The 24,031-nt window shown below is 49.0% G+C and overlaps 1 protein-coding gene across 3 annotated transcripts in view; it reads left to right on the top strand.

Annotated features, from left to right (window-relative positions):
• hyou1 (hypoxia up-regulated 1) overlaps window positions 1-21,794 on the top strand; it is a 44,089-nt gene extending 22,295 nt beyond the window's left edge. For 2 of the 3 annotated variants that reach the window (XM_070894556.1, XM_070894557.1), the window contains exons 15-25: window positions 839-899; window positions 7,420-7,502; window positions 8,468-8,662; window positions 9,439-9,620; window positions 10,351-10,438; window positions 12,352-12,474; window positions 12,856-12,989; window positions 14,245-14,329; window positions 16,128-16,404; window positions 19,235-19,354; window positions 20,001-21,794. In XM_070894556.1, the coding sequence (XP_070750657.1) occupies window positions 839-899; window positions 7,420-7,502; window positions 8,468-8,662; window positions 9,439-9,620; window positions 10,351-10,438; window positions 12,352-12,474; window positions 12,856-12,989; window positions 14,245-14,329; window positions 16,128-16,404; window positions 19,235-19,354; window positions 20,001-20,059 (1,407 nt within the window). In that variant the 3' untranslated portion in view covers window positions 20,060-21,794. Of the gene's footprint in view, window positions 1-838; window positions 900-7,419; window positions 7,503-8,467; window positions 8,663-9,438; window positions 9,621-10,350; window positions 10,439-12,351; window positions 12,475-12,855; window positions 12,990-14,244; window positions 14,330-16,127; window positions 16,405-19,234; window positions 19,370-20,000 lie in introns of all 3 variants that reach the window. The other variant, XM_070894558.1, reaches the window with a different exon arrangement.
• Window positions 21,795-24,031: the final 2,237 nt, after the last annotated feature.

Below are 24,031 nucleotides of genomic sequence, written 5' to 3' on the forward strand. Positions count from 1 at the left end.
TCCGAGATGAAGTGATCAGGTAGTGGTCTGCACCTTTTCCCCTCTTTCCCCAGCCCGTTTTCCCCTGTCTATCTCGCTGGGGTAGGGTTCAGCTGGTACCATCGCCACCCAGTGACCGTTCCTCACCTGCTGCGCTCGCCCGGTATCAGTCGGTATCACCATTGGGCACGATCCTCTCGCTGATACCCAAATACGCGCACTTCCTCGCCCGAGTTGCTGGGTAGTGGTCAGGAGCAGGAACCCAAGCTGCCTGATTTTCCCCCCACACACCCTTTCTTCCCTTGCGCCCCGATTAAGATCCTGAGGACATTGCAGCGTCCTTATCGCCCCGCTGGGATTACCCAACTTGGAACATTTATTTAATTTATCTCCGTGTTGCCCAATCGGACTTGCTGACCTGCCGGGGGTGAGGCTGCAGTGACACTGCTGTAGCCACACTCACCAATTTAGTAGAAAAATTCTTGCATATACTCAATACAGCTAAATGGTCTCCACGTGTATATTTATGTAACTCACCTGTACCGTCATGCAGTAACGAAGGAAGTGAAGCACTCGCACGCTCTGCTTTTCATCTTGCCATTTTACCAACGAACATATAAAGAAATTAAAGTTCAGACGCACACACTGCAAATGAGTATTGAGGTCACAGGCCCATCGACCGTGTCAATTACTCACTTTCAATTTAATAAGAAGTGCAATTGGCCACATCTGAATTTCCAGTTAGCCACGTGTGGCTGGTGTTGAAATCATTGGACAACTCTCGCTGAGAGCACGTAAAAGAAAATAAGTCCTGTCAGATTGGCCTTTGTTTGAATTAAAATGTCTCCTTATGGTGCAGGTGGAAGCTGTGTTTGAGACGGTTCAGGACGGCGAGCCTGAGGAAGAGTCGACCCTGACCAGTGAGTATTGTGGGTTCAGTATCAGTGATGCCCCTGAGCAGTGTATTGTGGGTTCAGTATCAGTGATGCCCCTGAGCAGTGTATTGTGGGTTCAGTATCGGTGATGCCCCTGAGCAGTGTATTGTGGGTTCAGTATCGGTGATGCCCCTGAGCAGTGTATTGTGGGTTCAGTGTAGGTGATGCCCCTGAGCAGTGTATTGTGGGTTCAGTGTAGGTGATGCCCCTGAGCAGTGTATTGTGGGTTCAGTATCGGTGATGCCCCTGAGCAGTGTATTGTGGGTTCAGTGTAGGTGATGCCCCTGAGCAGTGTATTGTGGGTTCAGTATCGGTGATGCCCCTGAGCAGTGTATTGTGGGTTCAGTATCGGTGATGCCCCTGAGCAGTGTATTGTGGGTTCAGTATCAGTGATGCCCCCTGAGCAGTGTATTGTGGGTTCAGTATCGGTGATGCCCCTGAGCAGTGTATTGTGGGTTCAGTATCGGTGATGCCCCTGAGCAGTGTATTGTGGGTTCAGTATCAGTGATGCCCCTGAGCAGTGTATTGTGGGTTCAGTATCGGTGATGCCCCTGAGCAGTGTATTGTGGGTTCAGTATCGGTGATGCCCCTGAGCAGTGTATTGTGGGTTCAGTGTAGGTGATGCCCCTGAGCAGTGTATTGTGGGTTCAGTGTAGGTGATGCCCCTGAGCAGTGTATTGTGGGTTCAGTATCGGTGATGCCCCTGAGCAGTGTATTGTGGGTTCAGTATCAGTGATGCCCCCTGAGCAGTGTATTGTGGGTTCAGTATCGGTGATGCCCCTGAGCAGTGTATTGTGGGTTCAGTATCGGTGATGCCCCTGAGCAGTGTATTGTGGGTTCAGTATCAGTGAGCAGTGAGTACGGGACACCTGCCAGTAGATCACTGTTTACTGTGGATGATTCGCTTCTGATCGAAGGCTCCTGTTTCATGATCTGAGCAGTTGAATATTTTTATTTTTGTAAACAGCATTTTCTTTCTGTGGAGAGTGGTGGCTGGAGATTTTCTCCAGATTTCTGCTGGACTCTGCGTGTGAGCAGTGCAACTCTGTTCCTCCACTGTGAGACTGTTGTGGCTGTAGACTCGCTTCCTGCCACTCTGCAGAGCTTCAGACCTGACATATCACTCTAATACCCTCGGCTCTTTTTAAAAGTCCCATTTGTTGGTGTGGTTGTGCCATATATATGTTAATGGGGGTGGTGGATAAACAGCAACCCAGGTTTTAAATCCCACCGCAGTGAAATTGAATTCAATAAATCAGATAATTTTGGGCTGGCACCAGACAATTGACCACAAAGTTACTGGCTTAGAAACATAAGGCCCAAGTATCCACATGATTTGCGCCTGATTTTTAGGAGCAACTGGTGGAGAACGGACTATCTTAGAAATCGCAATTCTCCACTTTTTTTTTCCTGCAGTTCTAGTCTGGTACAACAGTTCTACTTTGGAACAGAATTTTTTCTTCAAAAGGGGGCGTGTCCGGCCACTGACGCCTGATTTCAAAGTTTCCACAGTGAAAACGTACTCCAAACTAACTTAGAATGGAGCGTGAAGATTTTTGTAGAACTGAAAAAACCTGTTCTACACATTAAAAAAATCAGGCGCAGGTTACAAATTAGGCGTCCAGAACGAGGTTGGGGGAGGGGGAGGGGGAGGGGGGGTCGGATCCAGTCCGGGGGCGGGGGGGAGCGGGAGTCGGGTCCGGGAGGGGGGGGGAAGCGAGCGGGAGCAGGAGCGCGGGTCGGGTCCGGGAGGGGGAACGGGAATCGGGTCGGGTCCAGAGGCGAAGGGGGGGGGGGGGGAGCGGGAGTCGGGTCGGGTCCAGTCCGGGGGGGGAAGCGGGTGTTGGGTCCAGTTCGGGGGCGGGTGTCGGGTCCGGTCCGGAGGCGGGGGGGGGGAGGGGGGCAGGAGTCGGGTCTGGTCTGGTTGTGGGGTGGGTGAGGGGGGAGGGAGAGAGCAGGAGCTGGCCGTGGGAGGAGCCTTATTCACGCAGCCCCAGTGAGGCCATTCGGCCAGGGCTAGGGTCCCACACAGTTTAGGGCGCCTGGAGCTACTGCACTTGCGTGCCCACTGTAGTGCGCATGTGCAGAGGTCCCGGCACTGTTTTCAGTGCAGGGACCTGGCTCCGCCCCCTACAGCTCGTGCTGCGCCGCGCCGAGGGCCAGAGGACCTGCAGGGAGGTGGAGAATACGGAGGATTTTTTTAGGCGCACTTTGTGGCGCGAACAATGGGCGTCCAGGTCGGGACTGCGCCGTTCTAGGCGCGTGTGGAAACTTGGGCCCATAGAAACAGAAAATAGGTGCAGGAGTAGGCCATTCGGCCCTTCAAGCCTGCACCGCCATTCAATGAGATCATGGCTGATCATTCCCTCAGTACCCCTTTCCTGCTTTCTCTCCATACCCCTTGATCCCCTTAGCCCGTAAGGGCCATATCTAACTCCCTTTTGAATATATCCAATGAACTGGCCTCACCAATCTCTGTGGCAGGGAATTCCACAGGTTAACAACTCTCTTGAGTGAAGAAGTTTCTCCTCATCTCAGTCCTAAATGGCCTACCCGTTATTCTAAAACTGTGTCCCCTGGTTCTGGACTTGCCCAACATCGGGAACATTCTACCCGCATCTAACCTGTCCCGTTCCATCAGAATCTTATATGTTTCTATGCGATCCCTTCTCGTCCTTCTAAACTCCAATGTATAAAGGCCCAGTTGATCCAGTCTCTCCTCATATGTCAGTCCAGCCATCCCGGGAATCAGTCTGGTGAACCTTCGCTGCACTCCTTCAATAGCAAGAACGTCCTTCCTCAGATTAGGAGACCAATACTGAACACGCTATTCCAGGTGAGGCCTCACCAAGGCCCTGTACAACTGCAGTAAGACCTCCCTGCTCCTATGCTCAAATCCCCTAGCTATGAAGACCAACATGCCATTTGCCGCCTTCACCGCCTGCTGTACCTGTATGTCAACTTTCAAAGACTGATGAACCATGACACCCAGGTCTCGTTGCACCTCTCCTTTTCCTAATCTGCCGCCATTCAGATAATCTGTCCTCGCGTTTTTGCCCCCAAAGTGGATAACCTCACATTTATCCACATTATACGGCATCTGCCATGCATTTGCCCACTCCCCTAACCTGTCCAAGTCATCCTGCAGCCTCTTAGCGTCCCACCCAGTTTAGTGTCATCTGCAAATTTGTAGATATTACACTCAATTCCTTCATCTAAATCATTGATGTATATTGTAAAGAGCTGGGGTCCCAGCACTGAGCCCTGCGGCACTCCACTAGTCACTGCCTGCCATTCTGAAAAGGACCCATTTATCCCGACTCTTTGCTTCCTGTCTGCCAACCAGTTCCCTATCCACGTCAGTATATTAGCCCCAATACCATGTGCTTTGATTTTGCACACCAATCTCTTGTGTTGGGACCTTGTCAAAAGCCTTTTGAAAGTCCAAATACACCACATCCACTGGTTCTCCCTTGTCCACTCTGCTAGTTACATCCTCAAAAAATTTCAGAAGATTTGTCAAGCATGATTTCCCCTTCATAAATCCATGCTGACTTGGACCGATCCTGTCACTGCTTTCCAAATACGCTGCTATTTCATCCTTAATAATTGATTCCAACATTTTCCCCACCACTGATGTCAGGCTAACCGGTCTATAATTACCCGCTTTCTCTCTCCCTCCCTTTTTAAAAAGTGGTGTTACATTAGCTACCCTCCATAGGAACTGATCCAGAGTCAATAGAATGTTGGAAAATGATCACCAATGCATCCACTATCTCTAGGACCACTTCCTTAAGTACTCTGGGAATGCAGACTATCAGGCCCCGGGGATTTATCGGCCTTCAATCCCATCAATTTCCCTAACACAATTTCCCGCCTAATAAGGATATCCTTCAGTTCCTCGTTCTCACTAGACCCTCGGTCCCCTAGTACTTCCGGAAGGTTATTTGTATCTTCCTTCATGAAGACAGAACCGAAGTATTTGTTCAATTGGTCTGTCAATTCTTTGTTCCCCATTATTAAATCACCTGAATCCGACTGGAAGGGACCTACGTTTGTCTTCACTAATCTTTTTCACTTCACATATCTATAGAAGCTTTTGCAGTCAGTTTTTAAGTTCCCGGCAAGCTTCTTCTCGTACTCTATTTTCCCCCTCTTAATTAAACCCTTTGTCCTTCTCTGCTGAATTCTAAATTTCTCCCAGTCCTCAGGTTTGTTGCTTTTTCTGGCCAATTTATATGCCTCTTCCTTGGATTTAACACTATCCTTAATTTCCCTTGTTAGCCACGGTTGAGCCACCTTCCCCATTTTATTTTTACTCCAGACAGGGATGTACAATTGCTGAAGTTTATCCATGTGATCTTTAAATACTTGCCATTGCCTATCCACCATCAACCCTTTAAGTATCACTTGCCAGTCTATTCTAGCCAATTCATGCCTCAAACCATCGAAGTTACCTTTCCTTAAGTTCAGGACCCTAGTTTCTGAATTAACTGTGTCACTCTCCATCTTAATAAGGAATTCTACCGTGTTATGGTCACTCTTCCCCAAGGAGCCTCGCACAACAAGATTGCTAATTAGTCCTTTCTCATTACACATCACCCAGTCTAGGTTGGCCAGCTCCCTAGTTGGTTCCTCGACATATTGGTCGAGAAATCCATCCCTAATACACCCCAGGAAATTCTCCTCCATTGCTACCAGTTTGGTTAGCCCAATCAATATGTAGATTAAAGTCACCCATGGCAACTGCTGTACCTTTATTGCATGCATCCCTAATTTCTTGTTTGATGCCGTCCCCAACCTCACTACTACTGTTTGGAGGTCTGAACACAACTGCTACTAGAGTTTTCTGCCCCTTGGTATTCCGTAGCTCCACCCATACCGATTCCACATCATCCAAGCTAATGTCCTTTCTTACTATTGCATTAATTTACTCTTTAACTAGCAATGCCACCCCGCCTCCTTTTCCTTTCTGTCTATCCTTCCTAAATGTTGAATACCCCTGGATGTTGAGTTCCCAGCCTTGGTCACCCTGGAGCCATGTCTCTGTGATGCCAGTTACATCATATCCGTTAACTGCTATCTGCACAGTTAATTCGTCCACCTTATTCCGAATACTCCTCGCATTGAGGCACAAAGCCTTCAGGCTTGTGTTTCTAACACATTTTGCCCCTTTAGAATTTTGCTGTAATGTGGCCCTTTTTGCTTTTTGCCTTAGGTTTCTCTGCCCTCCACTTTTACTTTTCTTCTTTCTATCTTTTGCTTCTGCCCCCGTTCTACTTCCCTCTGTCTCCCTGCATAGGTTCCCATTCCCCTGCCATATTAGTTTAACCCCTCCCCAACAGCACCAGCAAACACTCCCCCGATGACATTGGTTCCAGTCCTGCCCAGGTGCAGACTGTCCGGTTTGTACTGGTCCCACCTCCTCCAGAACCGGTTCCAATGTCCCAGGAATTTGAATCCCTCCCTTGTGCACCACTCCTCAAGCCACGTATTCATCTGAGCTGTCCTGCGATTCCTACTCTGACTAGGATGTGGCACTGGTAGCAATCCTGAGATTATTACTTTTGAGGTCCTACTTTTTAATTTAGCTCCTAGCTCCCTAAATTCGTCTCGTAGGACCTCATCTCATTTTTTACCTATATCGTTGGTACCTATATGCACCACGACAACTGACTGTTCTCCCCCTCTCCCCCCCCCCCCCCACCCCCCCCTTTTTCAGAATGTCCTGCACCCGCTCCGAGACATCCTTGACCCTTGCACCAGGGAAGCAACATACCATCTTGGAGTCTCGGTTGCGGCCGCAGAAACGTCTATCTATTCCCCTTACAATTGAATCCCCGATCACTATAGCTCTCCCACTCTTTTTCCTTCCCTCCTGTCCAGAGGAGCCACCCACGGTGCCATGAACTTGGCTGCTGCTTGTTGTAGAAATCCAAACGGTTCATACCCCCTTCGTGGAAGGGAGCCTGCCATCATTGCCCAGTCTGGCTTACCCATGTAACAAAGCAGTCTCCACTTCCTATGTCATAGAAGAACTTGCCCAAGGCAAACCGATATCTTTGGGCTTGGCTGGGCCCTCTATATTGTGTTATTGGTTATAAGAGTGAGTGGTTGAGCTAATGAACACCAGGGGTTACAGGTTTGATCCCCGATGTGTACAGATTTAGCTAGTCTCAGCCAGGGTTCTTGCTTCTAGTTCCACTGTCCTGTGCTGGTGAGCCAGTGTGTGGGCATTAGACCTGGCTCACGGTGGGTTTGACTGTTCTGTGCGCGGTTGAAAGGCCTGCCAATAGTCGCTGTCCTTGGCCTCTTGTGTGAGGGACCCAGAGAGTGGCTGGGGCCTGTGGGAGTCACAGCGAGGGTGTGACGGGGTGCATGTGTTGCAGTTTATTTGTAAAGAGCTGTGGTTTTTAAAAAAAATGTTAACTAACTTCAGCTTTGGCTAAAGGCTTGTTTCTGGTGCAGTGTTTTGCCATTTCTCATAGTCTGTTCTCCCCTGCAGAGCTTGGGAACACCATTTCTAGTTTATTTGGAGGTGGGAGTTCCGAAACAGATGGCAAGGAGAACCTGACTGAATCCGTGCAGGTAAGTACACTCCTGCTCTGGTCTCCATCCTTGTGCAGCTCTCCTGATGGGTAAATACACGGTCATACAGACCAGGAGAGTTCTAGTTTGATTCCTGGTCTGGGCTTCCATCTGGTCTAGGCTGAGAAGCGGTTCGAGGCTAAGGGAGGACGAAACCAGCATCCCCCGCTCACTGTCCAGTGACCGCTGTTGGACAGTGTGGGCTGGATCAGCTGGCTGTGATAGCCCACTGATGCTCACCGCCTAGGCTCGCATATTAAGGCACTGGAACATTGCTGGTCTCCGTGGGCCTGTTCATCAGGAAGACTTGGTGTCTGCAGACGGAGAGAAAGATGGCAAAATAGATGATGGCGCTAAGGCTGCACAGTAACCAGGTGCCTTTCGGGGGAGTGAGGAGGGTGCTGCCTCGATCCAGTTATAGGATGAGCTGATTGTTTTGGCCTGTCCTGTCCTACATTGCACGCTGTGTTGTGGGGCGCTCACTGGTGCACACACCGCTGTGACACACGATGCTGGTCTGGACGATGCAATTTCTTCGAGGAAAGTGTTTATGGCCCAGGAGGGAATGTGAGGAGGCTGCACGCTGCTCCATTCGCTGGCCAGCAGCCTCCTGTTGAGACTGACCAGTGTCTGTGTGTTTCTGTTTGAATGCTCTGTCTGTGCAGAGATTGTTCAGCCCCGTGTACTCAATCAGCCAGTTAGTAGTCGACAGTCACTGGGTGACGAGCAGTCCATAAGAACATAACATAAGAATTAGAAGTAGACCATTTGGCCCCTCGAACCTGCTCCGACATTCAATGAGACCATGGCTGATCGTCTACGTAAACTCCACTTTCCTGCACTATCCCCATATTCCTTGATTCCCTAAATATCCAAGTCCAGGTGAGCTGGTCTGGACTGTCGGTGGAAACTAGAAGAATGCCCTGCTGCTGCTGAAATTCTTTTATTTTTCTCATTGTTGGCAGGATGAAGAGGAGTCCACGAGTAAAAGTGAGAAGGACGATCAGGAAGAACCAGAGACCCCGAAAGAGCGAGAAGCTCCCACGGCGCAGGAGAGTGCCAAGCCCGAGGAACAGGGCAAAGACAAACCCGACGGAGAGAAGGCGGATCAGGCTGACGCAGGAGAGGACCAGGCCAAATCTGAGAAACCTGAAACTCTGGTACGGTGACCTGCGAGGCGAATACTGCTTCCATTTCCCCCCCCCCCCCCCCAGTGATGTGCTCGCCTGTAGACGCCAGCTCACTGGGGTGCATGGGAGCCTGGTGGCACCTCCCTCAAACAGCCATTCTACACGTGTGAGCCATGGGAGGCATCATAGCCAAGCCCCATCCTATTGTTCAGCGCCCAGATGTGTATTTTCCAGCAGCTCAGCTGGATGGGAGCAGGCTGTCTCCACCTAGCCTGGGGCTGTTGAGACCAAATATAGTGTCTGACTGTTTCCTAGGCTTGGATTCTCTCTCTGTTGAATGCAAAGAGGATATTTCCACTCATAGGGGAAACTAAAACTAGGGGGCATAGTCTCAGAATAAAGAGCCACCTGTTTAAAACTGAAAAGAGGAATACCTTCTGAGGGTTGTAAATCTGTGTAATTCTCTGCCCCAGAGAGCTGTGGAGGCTGGGTCATTGAGTATATTTAAGGCGGGGATAGACAGATTTTTGAGCGATCAGGGAGTAAAGGGTTATGGGGAGCGGACAGGGAAGTGGAGCTGAGTCCATGATCAGATCAGCCATGATCTTATTAATGGCGGAGCAGGCTCGAGGGGCCGCATGGCTCCTATTTCTTGTGCTATATTTAATGAATGGTGGGAGTTAGTTCCTGTGGACTGACTGGGTTTTGGCATGTACTTGCAGTGTTGGCTCTGGAGTCGGTGTGCTGTATATGTGTCGCCGAGCTGGGTGTGACTCTCTGATGGGTTTTATTTTATGTTTGTGCAGGATAAGAAAGTCGAGGATGTTGGGAAGGAGGAGGTGAAAGATCCAGAAACTAATAAAACGGAGGAGGTTAAGAAGCCGAAGGGACCCAAGAGGGTGAAGATTAGTGAGGAAGTGACTGTCAGATTGGAAATCCAGGACCTGCCAGATCTGTCGCAAGAGGAAATGAGCCAATCGCAAAAAAAGTAAGGACCACTCGTTGCTCTAACATCCTCTTGTCGCCAAAGGAGGCAGAGAAAATATAAGCATAATTTATAGCAGAAACATAATTTACAACATACAGACATTACTCTGACATGTTTTCTGTTTTCTCATCGGATATTGGAGACACAAACACTGGAGTTATTCAGACTACAATTAGATTCCATAATGGGAGAGGTACTGTACCAGATATAGCCGGTTAAGAACATTAGAATTAGGAGCAGGAGTCGGCTATTTAGCTCCTCGAGCCTGCTCTGCCATTCAATCAGATCATGGCTGATCTTCGACCTCAACTCCACTTTCCTGCACTCTTCCCCATATCCCTCGATTCCCTTAATATCCAAAAATCTAGTGATCTCAGCCTTGAATATACTCAACGACTGAGCCTCCATAGCCCTCTGGGGTAGAGAATTCCAAAGATTCACCACCCTCCTAAGTGAAGTTTCTCCTCATCTGAGTCTTAAATGACCGACCCCTTATTCTGAGACTGAGCCCTGGTTCTGGACTCCCCAGCCCGGGGGAAACATCCTCCCTGCATCTACCCCGTCAATGGGACTTGCTGTAACTTGTCGAATTATTTGAGGGGAGCCCAGCCCTAGCCGCAGTTACAGATGTCCTACACCAAATAGACCCCCAACCTAGTGCAAGCTTTAGCCCTTTTGACACTCTCTCATTCCTTTTGCAGTCCCTCACTCTTCCTGTGTTTCCACCTAGGCTTCAGGACCTCACAGATCGGGACCTCCAAAAACACGAGCGTGAAAAGATGGCCAATTCATTGGAGGCTTTCATCTTTGAAACACAGGTAAACACTTGTAATGCTGACCAGTTACCGATATTTGCATCAGACCCATCTCTTGCAGCCAGCTATGTGGGGCATTGACTCCCAACTCCTGATCAACTCTGCAGTTTTGGGGAGGGGCTGCTTTACCAGGTTTGTTGGAAGGAGTGCTCTCACCCAGAGTACAGTAGTTCTGCTGCCAAGTGCAAACAATAGGGACTGCACTGGACTGTGATTTGTGTGAAGCATATTGGGATGGTTGAGGGATGTGCTGTTCTCTCCTACTATAGACCCCAGTGCCAACACTCAGTGAGGATGTTGCAGTTGTATCATGAGACTGGGGCCACGAGTACCTGGTCTTGTGCAGTGACTGCTGACAAAGCCTTTGCATTCCAGAGCATTTCACAGGGGTCCAATGAACTTCAACATTGCCATCTGATCCCTTAAGAGTAATTTTTTCTCTCTACTTCTCCTGCAGGAGTATTTTCCCTGCTGGCTGTAGGTGGATTGGAACTTGTTTTAAAATTGTAGCAGTGTAGATCTCTGGTGTTTGGGTTGCTAATAGGTGTGTTATGCTTTTTGCTTTCTAAAGGAGCTTTAAAGATGTTTGATTCTGGGCCACGGCGTGCAGTTGTCAGCAATCTTGAGGGGCAGTCTGGTCGAAAGTGTTAATGCTAGAGTACGAACAAATGTGTTGATATCGTGTCTCAATGTGAACCTTTTTAAAATAACCGCTATTTTGAGTAATGTCTTTCTGTAATTACGGTAACGCATGTCCTTGCAACAGTTAGACCATGTTGTATGGAAAGAGGATGTGTAATTTAAGGCCTTGCTGGAAAAGAGAAAATTGGTAACTCTATTTAACTTCAAACGGCCGTGTTAATTGATCACTATTGTGCAAGGGCAGCAGTTCGATTCTTGTAAACTAGTTTCCTATACAAGGTGCACAAAGCTACCATACTGTTGGAACAGACTCGAGATGTGACTGCACAGTGAATCCCAGAGTGGTAGCTATAGCCTTTATTTGAACGTTTAACCTTTTGTTTGACTTTATAGGGTAGTGCTAATCTGTATTTTGGTATTATTGATAAGTCATTAAAGGCAATTTGTTGCTGTGAGCTTCGTTATAAGGAAGAGAACCATAAAATTCCCATTGTTACAGTAACATTATTTGTCAGCTGTGGCTCAGTGGGCAGCACTCTTGCCTCTGAGTCAGAAGGTTGTGGGTTCAAGTCCTACTTCAGAGACTTGAGCACAAAAAAATCTAGGTTGACACTTCAGTGCGGTACTGAGGGAGTGCTGTACTGTCGGAGGTGCCGTCTTTTGCATGAGACGTTAAACCGAGGTCCTGTCTGCTCTCTCTCAAGTGGACGTAAAATATCCCGTGGCACTATTTTGGAGAAGAACAGGAGAGTTATCCCTGGTGTTCTGGCCAATATTTATCCCTCAATAAATTACAAAATAAACAGATTACCTGGTCATTATCTTATTTCTGTTTGTGGGAGCTTGCTGTGCCCAATAAGCCTGTCGCATTTCCCACATTGCAACAGTGACTACACTGCAAAAGTACTTCATTGGCTGTAAAGCGCTTTGGGACGTCTATGAGGTTGTGAAAGGAGTTGTACAAATCTTAATTTCTATTTTACTCTACTGGCTGAAGACAAGTGTCTGCTTGCAGGGTGATGGGAATGGTATTTTGTATGTGTGTGGGGTGGCGGTGTGCTGATGCAGCGAGTCGGCGCCCCTGTGCTGCTTCCTGCCTCCGTCCCTGCACCGAGTCCCAAGCTCGCTCTGATGTTGGAGCAGAGACCAGGTGCGTTCTGCAGAGGGGAAATATTGGGAGGCTACCACTTGCTTTTTTCTTGAGTTTTAGAATATTCTGTGTCTGGATTGACTTTCTACGCCTGCAGTTGTTAACCTTTGCTGCTGCTCCCCAGGACAAGCTGTACCAGGAGGAGTATCAGGCAGTCTCGAAACAAGATGAACGGGACCAGATCTCCGCTAAACTCCAAGAGGTCTCCAAGTGGTTGGACGATGATGGATATGCTGCCACCACTAAGGTTCGAGCTGGTTTTATTTGGCTGCTTTGTATTCTGGCACCGGGGTGGATAACTGGTCAATATTGTCTACTGCTCGACCAATCATACATCATCTGAATGCACTGTTCGGAAAACAATAGATCGGGCGAGTATGAGGCTGGAATCTAATCCAGTGCTTTATACAAAACGGATACTAGGAAGTGAGTTGTTTGGTGTCTTGCTTATTCTGGCAGCTTAGCCATCTGGCTGATGCTGGGTCCCAGATGCAACCTTGTTGAGTTTAACACCTCCACTGTAGCTTTGTCAAACATGATGCATTCTGTATTGTGTATATTCCTGTTACATGTGCATGTTGTTGGGATGTACCCAGCAAAACCGGTGAAATGTACCTCTTGTGTTTAGGAACTGAAGACAAAGCTCTCTGAGCTACGCAAGCTGTGTAAGGATCTCTTCTTCAAGGTAGAAGAGAGGAGGAAGTGGCCGGATCGCCTGGCTGCACTCGACAGCATGCTCAATCACTCTGCCATCTTTCTCAAGTAAGTATCCCGCTGGAGGCAAGGAGCTCCACCTAGGAAGAGTTTTATAAATCATTTCTCCGCTTCTTAAGGCGGGGTTCAGCACTGGAGTGTGGTTCCATGGGCATTGGCCATGATTGACACTGGGGCATTGGCCATGATTGGCACTGGGGCGGTGGCTCCGCGGGCACTGCTACCTGCCGAAACTCACTCTCAGATGGTCACTGTCTGGATTACATAGACATAGAAACATAGAAAATAGGTGCAGGAGTAGGCCATTCGGCCCTTCTAGCGTGCACCGCCATTCAATGAGTTCATGGCTGAACATGCAACTTCAGTACCCCATTCCTGCTTTCTCACCATACCCCTTGATCCCCCGAGTAGTAAGGACTACATCTAACTCCTTTTTGAATATATTTAGTGAATTGGCCTCAACAACTTTCTGTGGCAGAGAATTCCACAGGTTCACCACTCTCTGGGTGAAGAAGTTTCTCCTCATCTTGGTCCTAAATGGCTTACCCCTTATCCTTAGACTGTGACCCCTGGTTCTGGACTTCCCCAACATTGGGAACATTCTTCCTGCATCTAACCTGTCTGAACCCGTCAGAATTTTAAACATTTCTGAGATCCCCTCTCATTCTTCTGAACTCCAGTGAATACAAGCCCAGTTGATCCAGTCTTTCTTGATATGTCAGTCCCGCCATCCCGGGAATCAGTCTGGTGAACCTTCGCTGCACTCCCTCAATAGCAAGAATGTCCTTCCTCAAGTTAGGAGACCAAAACTGTATACAATACTCCAGGTGTGGCCTCACCAAGGCCCTGTACAACTGTAGTAACACCTCCCTGCCCCTGTACTCAAATCCCCTTGCTATGAAGGCCAACATGCCATTTTCTTTCTTCACCACCTGCTGTACCTGCATGCTAACCTTCAATGACTGATGTACCATGACACCCAGGTCTCGTTGCACCTCCCCTTTTCCTAATCTGTAGTCTGGGACGGGGATCCATTGTACTTCAGTCCAATTCTGTCTTCACGAAGTACACGTGCTCAGCGGGATCCCTGGTTTGTTTGTTCCCGCCCCAGTGGTGCTCGGCCGCTTGTAGTGCCCTTACTGTCACGCTGGCTCACTCAGCACAGGCTGTGGATTGCACCGGGGCCCTCCCTGCTCACCTACTCCCTGGATAAACTCTGGAATCGGAATGGTTCGGCTCGGAGTAATCCTGCTTGCTTCCAGCAACCACTCACATGATCTGACTATTACCTTTGTAACTTCAGGGGAGCAAGGCTTATTCCAGAAGCAGACCAGATTTTCACGGAGGTGGAGTTAAACATGCTGGAGAAGGTCATCGCAGAGACAACAGTAAGTACAACTGAATCTGATCGTCTGAGCACAGCGCTGCTAGACAGGGTGAAATCTGCCTGGGGTTTTGAAAACTAAGCCTGGTCATTTATTCAATCCAGCAGCAGGGGTAGAGAGCAATTATTTTAAGCAGGTGGGGTGGGAGGCGACTGTTAATTCAATTGCTCATGTTTTATTGCAGAGGCGTTGCCTGCAGAGTCTTGGGATTGTTGACTAAGCCTAGGAGTCTGAAACTCTTTTTGGAGTTTATCTGAAAAACATAAAACCTTAAACCGTGCCACACCTGGTTTTTCAGCTGACCACCTGAGGCTCTCCTTACTTCAGGATATAATTGCCTTATGGGGGTTCAACAAGTTCACTGGTTAATTCCTGGCATGAGGATTGGAGGGCTGTCCGATGAAGAGAGATTGAGTCTATTGGGCCTATACTTTCTGTAATTCAGAAGAATGAGAGGTGATCACATTGAAATGTATAAAGTGCTTACAGGGGTTGACAGGGTAGATGCAGGGAGGATGTTTCCCCGGGCTGGGGAGTCGAGAACCAGGAGTCACAGTCTCAGGATAAGGGGTCGGCCATTTAGGACTGAGATGAGGAGAAATGTCTTCACTCAGAGGATGGTGAATCTTTGGAATTCTCCGCCCCAGAGGGCTATGGGTGCTGAGTTTTTCAGTATATTCAAGTGAGATCAATTTATGGACACTAAGGGAATCAAAGACATGGAGCTTGGGGAAAGTGGAGTTGAGGTTGAAGATCAGCCATGATCGTATTGAATGGTGGAGCGGGCTCGAGGGGCCATAGGGCCCACTCATTTCTTACCATATATAAGGGTGGTTTATTTGTTCTAAATCATCTGGTGGGGATGAAGTGAAGGAGGGAATGTTGAACTAAAGGAAGCTGCACAGCTTGAACCCATTGCTTGGGGCTCTGCTCCGCGCCACCACCATGGCCTAGTGAGAGAATTCACTGTCTGCGGAGTGTGTGACTGAGCTGATCCCTGATCTGCTGAGCAAGCTGACCTCCGTTAGTGGGGGGTGTCGACAGTGACCCCGGGGGGGAAGGAGAGGAGAAATAATGTCAGCCTGGCTTATAGAATCATAGAAAATTACAGCACGGAAGGAGTCCATTTCGGCCCATCGTGTCCGCGCCGGCCTACACAGAGCTACCCAGCCTAATCCCACTTTCCAGCTCTCGGTCCGTAGCCCTGTAGGTTACGGCACTTCAAGTGCACATCCAGGTACTTTTTAAATGTGGTGAGGGTTTCTGCCTCTACCACCCTTTCAGACAGTGCGTTCCAGACCCCCACCACCCTCTGGGTGAAAAATTCCCCCTCAAATCCCCTCTCAACCTCCCTACCAATTGCTTTAAATCTTTGCCTCCTGATTGATGACCCCTCTGCTAAGGAAATAGGTCCTTTCTATCCACTCTATGGCCCCCTCATAATTTTATACACCTCTATAAGATCTCCCCTCCGCCGTCTCCTTTGTTCCAACGGCTTTAGGTTCCTTGCCTGGTGACCTGTGCTGGTCAATATGCCCCTGGAGACTGGGTGAGCAGCCTCGGTCTAATGCCCACATGCTGTCGACTCACACGAGGAATGTCCACGAGTGAGGTACGAGTTCAGTATCTGGAGCTGGACCCCGGCATGTGATATCAGGACTGCCCGAATCTGAAACTGCCCCAGTGTGAGCTATCGGTGAGTTGGTATCTGGGGTACCCAAGAGTGTCCTGTGACTGTGCATGAGGCAGAGCACCTGGGAATACACTGGGATTAAGTTTGAATAATGTATTTATGTTTCAGACATGGAAAAACACGACTGTGGGGGAGCAGAATAAGCTGCCATCCACAAATAAACCCGTCCTGCTCTCGAAGGACATCGAGGCAAAGCTGACCCTCCTGGACCGAGAAGTCAAATACTTGCTCAACAAAGCGAAGTTTGCTAAACCCAAGCCCCGGAAAGAAAAGAATACAACACAGGAAGCCAAAAACACTACTCAGGAGGACAAGAACGCAACAGCCGGCGATAACGAGAGAGTTATAACTCCCGAGCCCGAGACAGACACCATGGGGGAGGCAGGTGAGCGAGCACTATTGCCACGAATGTAACTGAGCAATTTCAGTGTCTGGGAGTACTGGTAGGTCGAGCCCTTGATCAGGGTCCCTCTTAACATAAGAACATAAGAAATAGGAGCAGGAGTCGACCATTTGGCCCTCGAGCCTGCTCCGCCATTTAAGATCATGGCTGATCTGATATTGGGCTCAGCTCCACTTCCCTGCCCGCTCCCCACAACCCTTCCTTAACTTAAATATATTCAATGACCCAGCCTCCACTGCTCTCTGGAGCAGAGAATTCCACAGATTTACAACCCTCAGAGAAGAAATTCCTCCTCATCTCAATTCAAAATGGGCGGCCCCTTATTTTTAAACTGTGCCCCCTAATTCTAGATTCCCCCACGAGTGGAAATATCCTCTCTGCAGCCACCTTGTCGAGCTCCCTCATAATCTTAAATGTTTCAATAAGATCACCTCTCATTTTTCTAAACTCCAATGAGTTTAGGCCCAACCTACTCAACCATTCTTCATAAGTCAACCCCTTCATCTCAGGAATCAACCTAGTGAACCTTCTCTGAACAACCTCCAATGCAAGTATATCCTTCCTTTAAATACGGAGACCAAAACTGTACGCAGTACTCCAGGTGTGGCCTCACCAATACCCTGTACAGTTGTAGCAGGATTTCTCTGCTTTTATACTCTATCCCCCTTGTAATAAAGGCCAACATTCCATTTGCCTTCCTGATCACTTGCTGTACCTGCATACTAACGTTTTGTGTTTCATGCAGGTCTCTCTGTACTGCAGCATTTTGTAATCTCTCTCCATTTAAATAATTTACTTTTTTATTTTTCTTGTCAAAGTGGATAACCTCACACTTTCCCACATTATACTCCATCTGTCAAATATTTGCCCCATCTCTTGGTTGTATGGGTGTTCACCTTCAGGGGAGGAGGGGACCTGTACCCCAGTGAGAGTCAGCACCTTCAGGGGCTGAGGGGACCCGTACCCCAGGGAGAGTCAGCACCTTCAGGAACTGTACCCCAGGGAGAGTTAGCACCTTCAGGAACTGTACCCCAGGGAGAGTCAGCACCTTCAGGAACTGTACCCCAGTGAGAGTCAGCACATTCAGGGGCTGAGGGGACCCGTACCCCAGGGAGAGTCAGCACATTCAGGAACTATACCCCAGGGAGAGTCAGCACCTTCAGGAACTGTACCCCAGGGAGAGTCAGCACCTTCAGGAACTGTACCCCAGTGAGAGTCAGCACATTCAGGGGCTGAGGGGACCCGTACCCCAGGCAGAGTCAGCATATTCAGGAACTGTACCCCAGGGAGAGTCAGCACCTTCAGGAACTGTACCCCAGGGAGAGTCAGCACCTTCAGGAACTGTACCCCAGGGAGAGTCAGCACCTTCAGGAACTGTACCCCAGTGAGAGTCAGCACATTCAGGGGCTGAGGGGACCCGTACCCCAGGGAGAGTCAGCACCTTCAGGAACTGTACCCCAGGGAGAGTCAGCACCTTCAGGAACTGTACCCCAGGGAGAGTCAGCACCTTCAGGAACTGTACCCCAGGGAGAGTCAGCACCCTCAGAAACTGTACCCCAGGGAGAGTCAGCACCTTCAGGAACTATACCCCAGGGAGAGTCAGCACCTTCAGGAACTATACCCCAGGGAGAGTCAGCACCTTCAGGGACTGTACCCCAGGGAGAGTCAGCACCTTCAGGGACTGTACCCCAGGGAGAGTCAGCACCTTCAGGAACTGTACCCCAGGGAGAGTCAGCACCTTCAGGAACTGTACCCCAGGGAGAGTCAGCACCTTCAGGAACTGTACCCCAGGGAGAGTCAGCACCTTCAGAAACTGTACCCCAGGGAGAGTCAGCACCTTCAGGGACTGTACCCCAGGGAGAGTCAGCACCTTCAGGAACTGTACCCCAGGGAGAGTCAGCACCTTCAGGAACTGTACCCCAGGGAGAGTCAGCACCTTCAGGGACTGTACCCCAGGGAGAGTCAGCACCTTCAGGAACTGTACCCCAGGGAGAGTCAGCACCTTCAGGGACTGTACCCCAGGGAGAGTCAGCACCTTCAGGGACTGTACCCCAGGGAGAGTCAGCACCTTCAGGAACTGTACCCCAGGGAGAGTCAGCACCTTCAGGGACTGTACCCCAGGGAGAGTCAGCACCTTCAGGGACTGCACCCCGGGGAGAGTCAGCACCTTCAGGGACTGTACCCCGGGGAGAGTCAGCACCTTCAGGGACTGTACCCCAGGGAGACTCAGCACCTTCAGGGGCTGTACCCCAGGGAGAGTCAGCACCTTCAGGGACTGTACCCCAGGGAGAGTCAGCACCTTCAGGGACTGTACCCCAGGGAGAGTCAGCACCTTCAGGAACTGTACCCCAGGGAGACTCAGCACCTTCAGGAACTGTACCCCAGGGAGACTCAGCACCTTCAGGAACTGTACCCCAGGGAGACTCAGCACCTTCAGGAACTGTACCCCAGGGAGAGTCAGCACCTTCAGGGACTGTACCCCAGGGAGACTCAGCACCTTCAGGAACTGTACCCCAGGGAGAGTCAGCACCTTCAGGGACTGCACCCCAGGGAGACTCAGCACCTTCAGGAACTGTACCCCGGGGAGAGTCAGCACCTTCAGGAACTGTACCCCAGGGAGAGTCAGCAGCTTCAGGAACTGTACCCCGGGGAGAGTCAGCACCTTCAGGGGCGGTGGGAATGAAAACTAAAAGCGATGGACTTTGCTCTGTCGGCTGGTTACGTTACATATACTTGGCGTTTTGTATTTGCACAGCCTGCACGTCCTGTTGTGCTGTGATGGGTCACTAACCAGAATGTTTCCTCCCGACAGAGAATAAGGACGAGGTGAAACCTGGAGAGGCTCCACCTACAGCAAGCGAAACTGAGAAAAGCAGCAGTGAGGATGGTGAGGCTAAGATACCTAATCCAATAGTGTTAGAGCCCAGTAAAGGTGAGGAATTGTGAAGTACGTATGACTTTACATTTGGTCAGCTTTGGAAATAAAACCTGTATCAGAAACTGTCCCTTCGCCTGGGGAAAATGTTTTTTGTTCTGTTACTGTTTTCTGCAGCCGTGACTTTACAGCGAGGCTGTCCCATTAGTCCCAGTCCTCTTCTTTCTCCATAGCCCTGCAAATCTTTCTTTTTCAATTCACTGTTATTATTGAAACTGCTTCCACCAGCCTTTCAGGCAGTGCGTTCCAGATCACCACAACTTGCTGTGTTTGTACATTTGTGGGAAAAAAGTTTCCTCATCTCGCCTCTGGTTCTTGTGCCAATCACCTTAAATCGGTGTCCCTGGTTACCGGCCCTCCTGTCACTGGAAACAGTGTCTCCTTATTTACCCTCTGAAAACCATTCATGATTTTGAACACCTCTATCAAATCTCCTCCTTAACCTTCACTGCTCCCCTTCTCTGCTCCATGGAGAACATCCCCAGCTTCTCCAGTCACTCCACATTAACCGAAGTCCCTCATCCCTGGGACCATTCTCGTTAAAAAAAAAAAATATATATATATATATATATATAACATCAATGTTCCACTGTATTTTGCTCCTTGCATTAGTTTATGTATTTAATAAAGATTGTTCTTCCAGGTACAGCTGAGAGGAAACCAGAAAGCAAGCCAGACAAACACCCTTCGGATGAATTGTAACCCCTCCAGGGTCCAGCACCTCTATTTATATGACATTACTTTTTATGTAATGGACCACTTTGCCATAATTTAACAGAACGGTGACATGTGACTTGGAGCAGAGGTGTACATTTCATTTTTTTTTAAACTGGATTTCCCTGTGATGGACTTTGTTGGAGAGTTTTACTTGTAATCCCAGGTACTGTTCAAACCGCGTTTAGTGACCAGCAGGAGGCAGTGTTTGCAGGAAGGATGGTGATGTTCAAAGGGATTTAAACACTTCCTGACTAATTGCCGAGTGTATTTGTTTTTGTTCCTGTCGTCTCTTCCCTCCCTTGTTTTTTAAATGTTTGAGTGAACTTATTGCACTGAATTGAAGTATGTTAATTTTGCTTTAAATTTTCAGCTCGGGGGGAGTGGGGGTTGCATCCATTAAATCAACATTTAACAGCACTGGAGCCCATTCCAGGGCTGGACATGTAGCTTTAAAAATAGGTTGGCAGGGTCTGTGGGGGGAGGGGGAGCAGTGGGGGTAGGATCACATTACACAGGGGAACCTCCTGCCTCACAGTATGCCATCCGCTACATGCCTACCCAGGCTGCTGTAAACGGGCCTTCATAAGCCACCAGCAGGGAGGGTCAGAGGTGTGGTTCTCCCCCTGCTAACACTCTCCTCCCTCCCCCAGTGGAATGCAGGGCGAGGGGGTACCACCGGCTCGGCTCGGAACCTTGGCTTTCTGGTGTGGAGGAGTCCTGGTCATGCGGCACTGCTTTCGGTGAAAACTCTTGCAACATTGACGGGCTACAAACGCCAAATTAATCCAGAATGGCGGCGGGCAACTCAGTGAATTCGCTGTCGCTCTACCCTACAGCCTTGCTGGGCATAGGGCTCGGGGCAGACGCAGGGCTTCAAGTGTTTGTTCTCTGACCCTTGCTGTCGGATCCTGTCTAATGTCGCGAGTCCGTTGTTTTCCTGAAACAGCCACTGGCACTCTGATTCTGACTCCAGTTCGTGTTGTGTGGTGCAGTCAGGATTCATAATCAATCCAGTGCTTCAATCTGGGTCACCGTCCAGCTCTGTCCACTGGCATGCCCGTCCTCGATGAAGTTTAAAAAAAAATATATTGAACTCTGCTCAAAAACGTGGAATAAAACCACTTCTGCAAACTTCAGCTGTGCTGTGCCTGGGGGTGTGGGGGGCGATATTGTGGCAATAATAACAAGATGGCAAGGTAATCAACACTGCTTTAGCTTCACAGTTTATGGTGAAGCCCCTATTGTGACATTCCCTAGTGTATGTGCTGCTCTGTCAGTGACAAACTGGCCCTCAAATTATCCATCCTGCTTGTTGTACACTTCAATTTTGTTTCTTAAAATGAGTTAGAACAGTGGAACCCTAAAGGCACTCGCTCGCTCTGAGAAGCTGTTGCTGAGGCGACTGGCAGAGTTGCGATTTCCGAGCTGGCCGTCTCTGGTATTGGGAGCTGGCGTTAATCACTGTACAGCCGCTGGATACTAAATGTGACTGCAGAGGGGTTCCATTTCTCCTTGTTTTACTCTCTGCTCGGATTCCTGCCTCGTGACGGCCAATAGCAGTTACCAATCGGGCATCGGTGTGTAAAAATGCTGCTTCTGGTCTGTGATGTGTGTTGGTATTTAATGGCAATAATTAAGTTTGTTCTTTGAGTGTCCACTCCCAGGGCCAAGCATTGAGCCTGTGACTGAAATTAAAGCCTGAGGGGAAAATGCACCTGAACTGGCCCGGACTTGCAGTCTGACTCTGTCCGACACCTATTTATTATTTTGCAAGGGAGTGGTTTCCTTAAACTGCACCTAGTTTGCTGAAGGAGAGAGTGAATGGTGACTTGTTTCCAGTTTAATTATGGGGAAATATCTGGGGGTCTCTGCTTTTGCCCTTTTCCTAGGTGATGGTTTGAGAGCTAATCTCACCCGATGCACAGGTGACCACTACTGTGGTTTGGACTGTACTTGAACTTACTGGAGGTCGGTGCCTCAGTACTGTTTATGTTGTAGGTTACATTATTCCAAGTGGGTTTCCCCCTGCTTTTGGAGCTTTATCGAATGTATAATTTCAAAAAATAAAATTTAAAGAAAATAAAATTTCTTCTATTCTAATAATGAGGTTGGCGCAGAAGCTGCCACGAGGTGAGAGTGTGCATCGGGAATCAGTGTGAACTTGTGCTTGTGGTCAGTGGTCATTGACTAATGTTTCGAATGTCAGTCTGTCCAAGCCCTCAAACAGCCACACTCAGCAAGACTCCATCGTGTCCCTACCAGTTATGTTTATCTGAACTGTTGTTCCCTCTCCCCAATAAAACTTTTTTATTTTTCTGAATTTGCCGCTGGCTGACTCCTCCTGCCATAACTGAGCTCCACAGACCTGTGATGGAAGTGAGACTGCACGTCGCTCTCTGCTCTCGGGCCATTAATGGTCCCACATTCTTCCAGTACCGTGTCCTCCTTGCCTGCACTCAGTCCTTTAGTCATCTGTCCTGTGTCCCCGCCCCCATCTACCAGTCTCCACCCCCATATCTCCCTGTACTCTTTTTTTTTCCCCCCCCCACCCCCCACACACACTCAGACCATGCTGGGTGATGCTAGCTCATTCGTTTGGTGTTGTTATTTCTGCCCCAGGCTGTGGGTCTCCGCCATGGAGGCAGTGGGCCGGTTGGGAATTTTCCCAGTTAAAATGGCTATCACTCCTAAACCTAATCAGTACCTGCTGTTAAATGGGCTTCTGCATTACAGCAAAAGTTTCCTCGAACCTAGTGTTCCAGGTTTGATTTACCGCTTGCCTAGTTCGTGAAATTGGTTTATTTAATTTCCGCTAAAATGAGGATGGACTATATGAATCTTTTTTTATAGCAATGAATGCCTCCGCTACCACCTAGGCAGTGAGTGGTTTTGTAACAGCGCTGTTGCACACAACACCCCTAATTGCTTGATCTGATGTGACCTTTTGCTCTTCATTCTCTGCCTGTACATGTGAACACACCTCAACACTAATGGGACATGAGCTTGACCAGGAGGCTGAGACCAAGGGACTTGTCTGTGTGGATTAACTTCCGTCTGATTGAAGGGTAAACGTGACCTGCCTACCTCACCCATCCAAAACAACCAACAGTCTTTTTCCCTGTCCTCCATTACAGCATCAACTATCTCTCGACTAATTCTGGGTCTTTGCTTTCTATCCTCTGCTCTACCAGTAGCAGTACAGACTGGCAGCTGACTCGTGCATCGTACCGCATGAATGTAAACAGTTTGTTCTAAAAGGCATGTGTGGGGGGGGCAGGGAGGTTGCCCGGCCCCTCCCCCGGGGGAGCAGGGAGGTCGCCCGGCCCCTCCCCCGGGGGAGCAGGGAGGTCGCCCGGCCCCTCCCCCGGGGGAGCAGGGTCTTCTATGGAAGGAGTTGTAACATTGGAGACTCCCAGTGCCGGGCGCCCTTGAAAGAGAAAGTGTTATTTAGATTATTTATATCAACTCCGACTAAGTTAGCAGGAATATTCCACCTCTCTCCAGCCCATTGGGAAGCCTAACCTGGATACATGTTAATTAAAATTCTAGTAGATTTTTTAAAAATACTCATTTTCCTGTTTATTTTTTTCAAGAGTTGCTTATCGCTGTTCCAGATCTCTTGGCTCAGTCTGATGATTGCACAAACAAACCTCCTGTAGGAGACGGTTTTAATGACTGCATGTCGGTTAGGAGGCAGAGACATCTTTTCATAAGAAATAGGAGTCGGCCATTCAGCCCCTCGAGCCTGCTCCGCCATTTAATAAGATCATGGCTGATCTGATCATGGACTCAGCTCCACTTCCCTGCCTGCTCCCCATAACCCTTTACTCCCTTATCACTCAAACATCTGTCTATCTCCACCTTAAATATATTCAATGACCCAGCCTCCACAGCTCTCTGGGGCAGAGAGTTCCATAGATTTACAGCCCTCAGAAAAAATTCCTCCTCATCTCAGTT

Source organism: Pristiophorus japonicus, chromosome 11, assembly GCF_044704955.1.
Source record: "Pristiophorus japonicus isolate sPriJap1 chromosome 11, sPriJap1.hap1, whole genome shotgun sequence".
Classification (NCBI taxonomy): Eukaryota; Metazoa; Chordata; class Chondrichthyes; family Pristiophoridae; genus Pristiophorus; species Pristiophorus japonicus.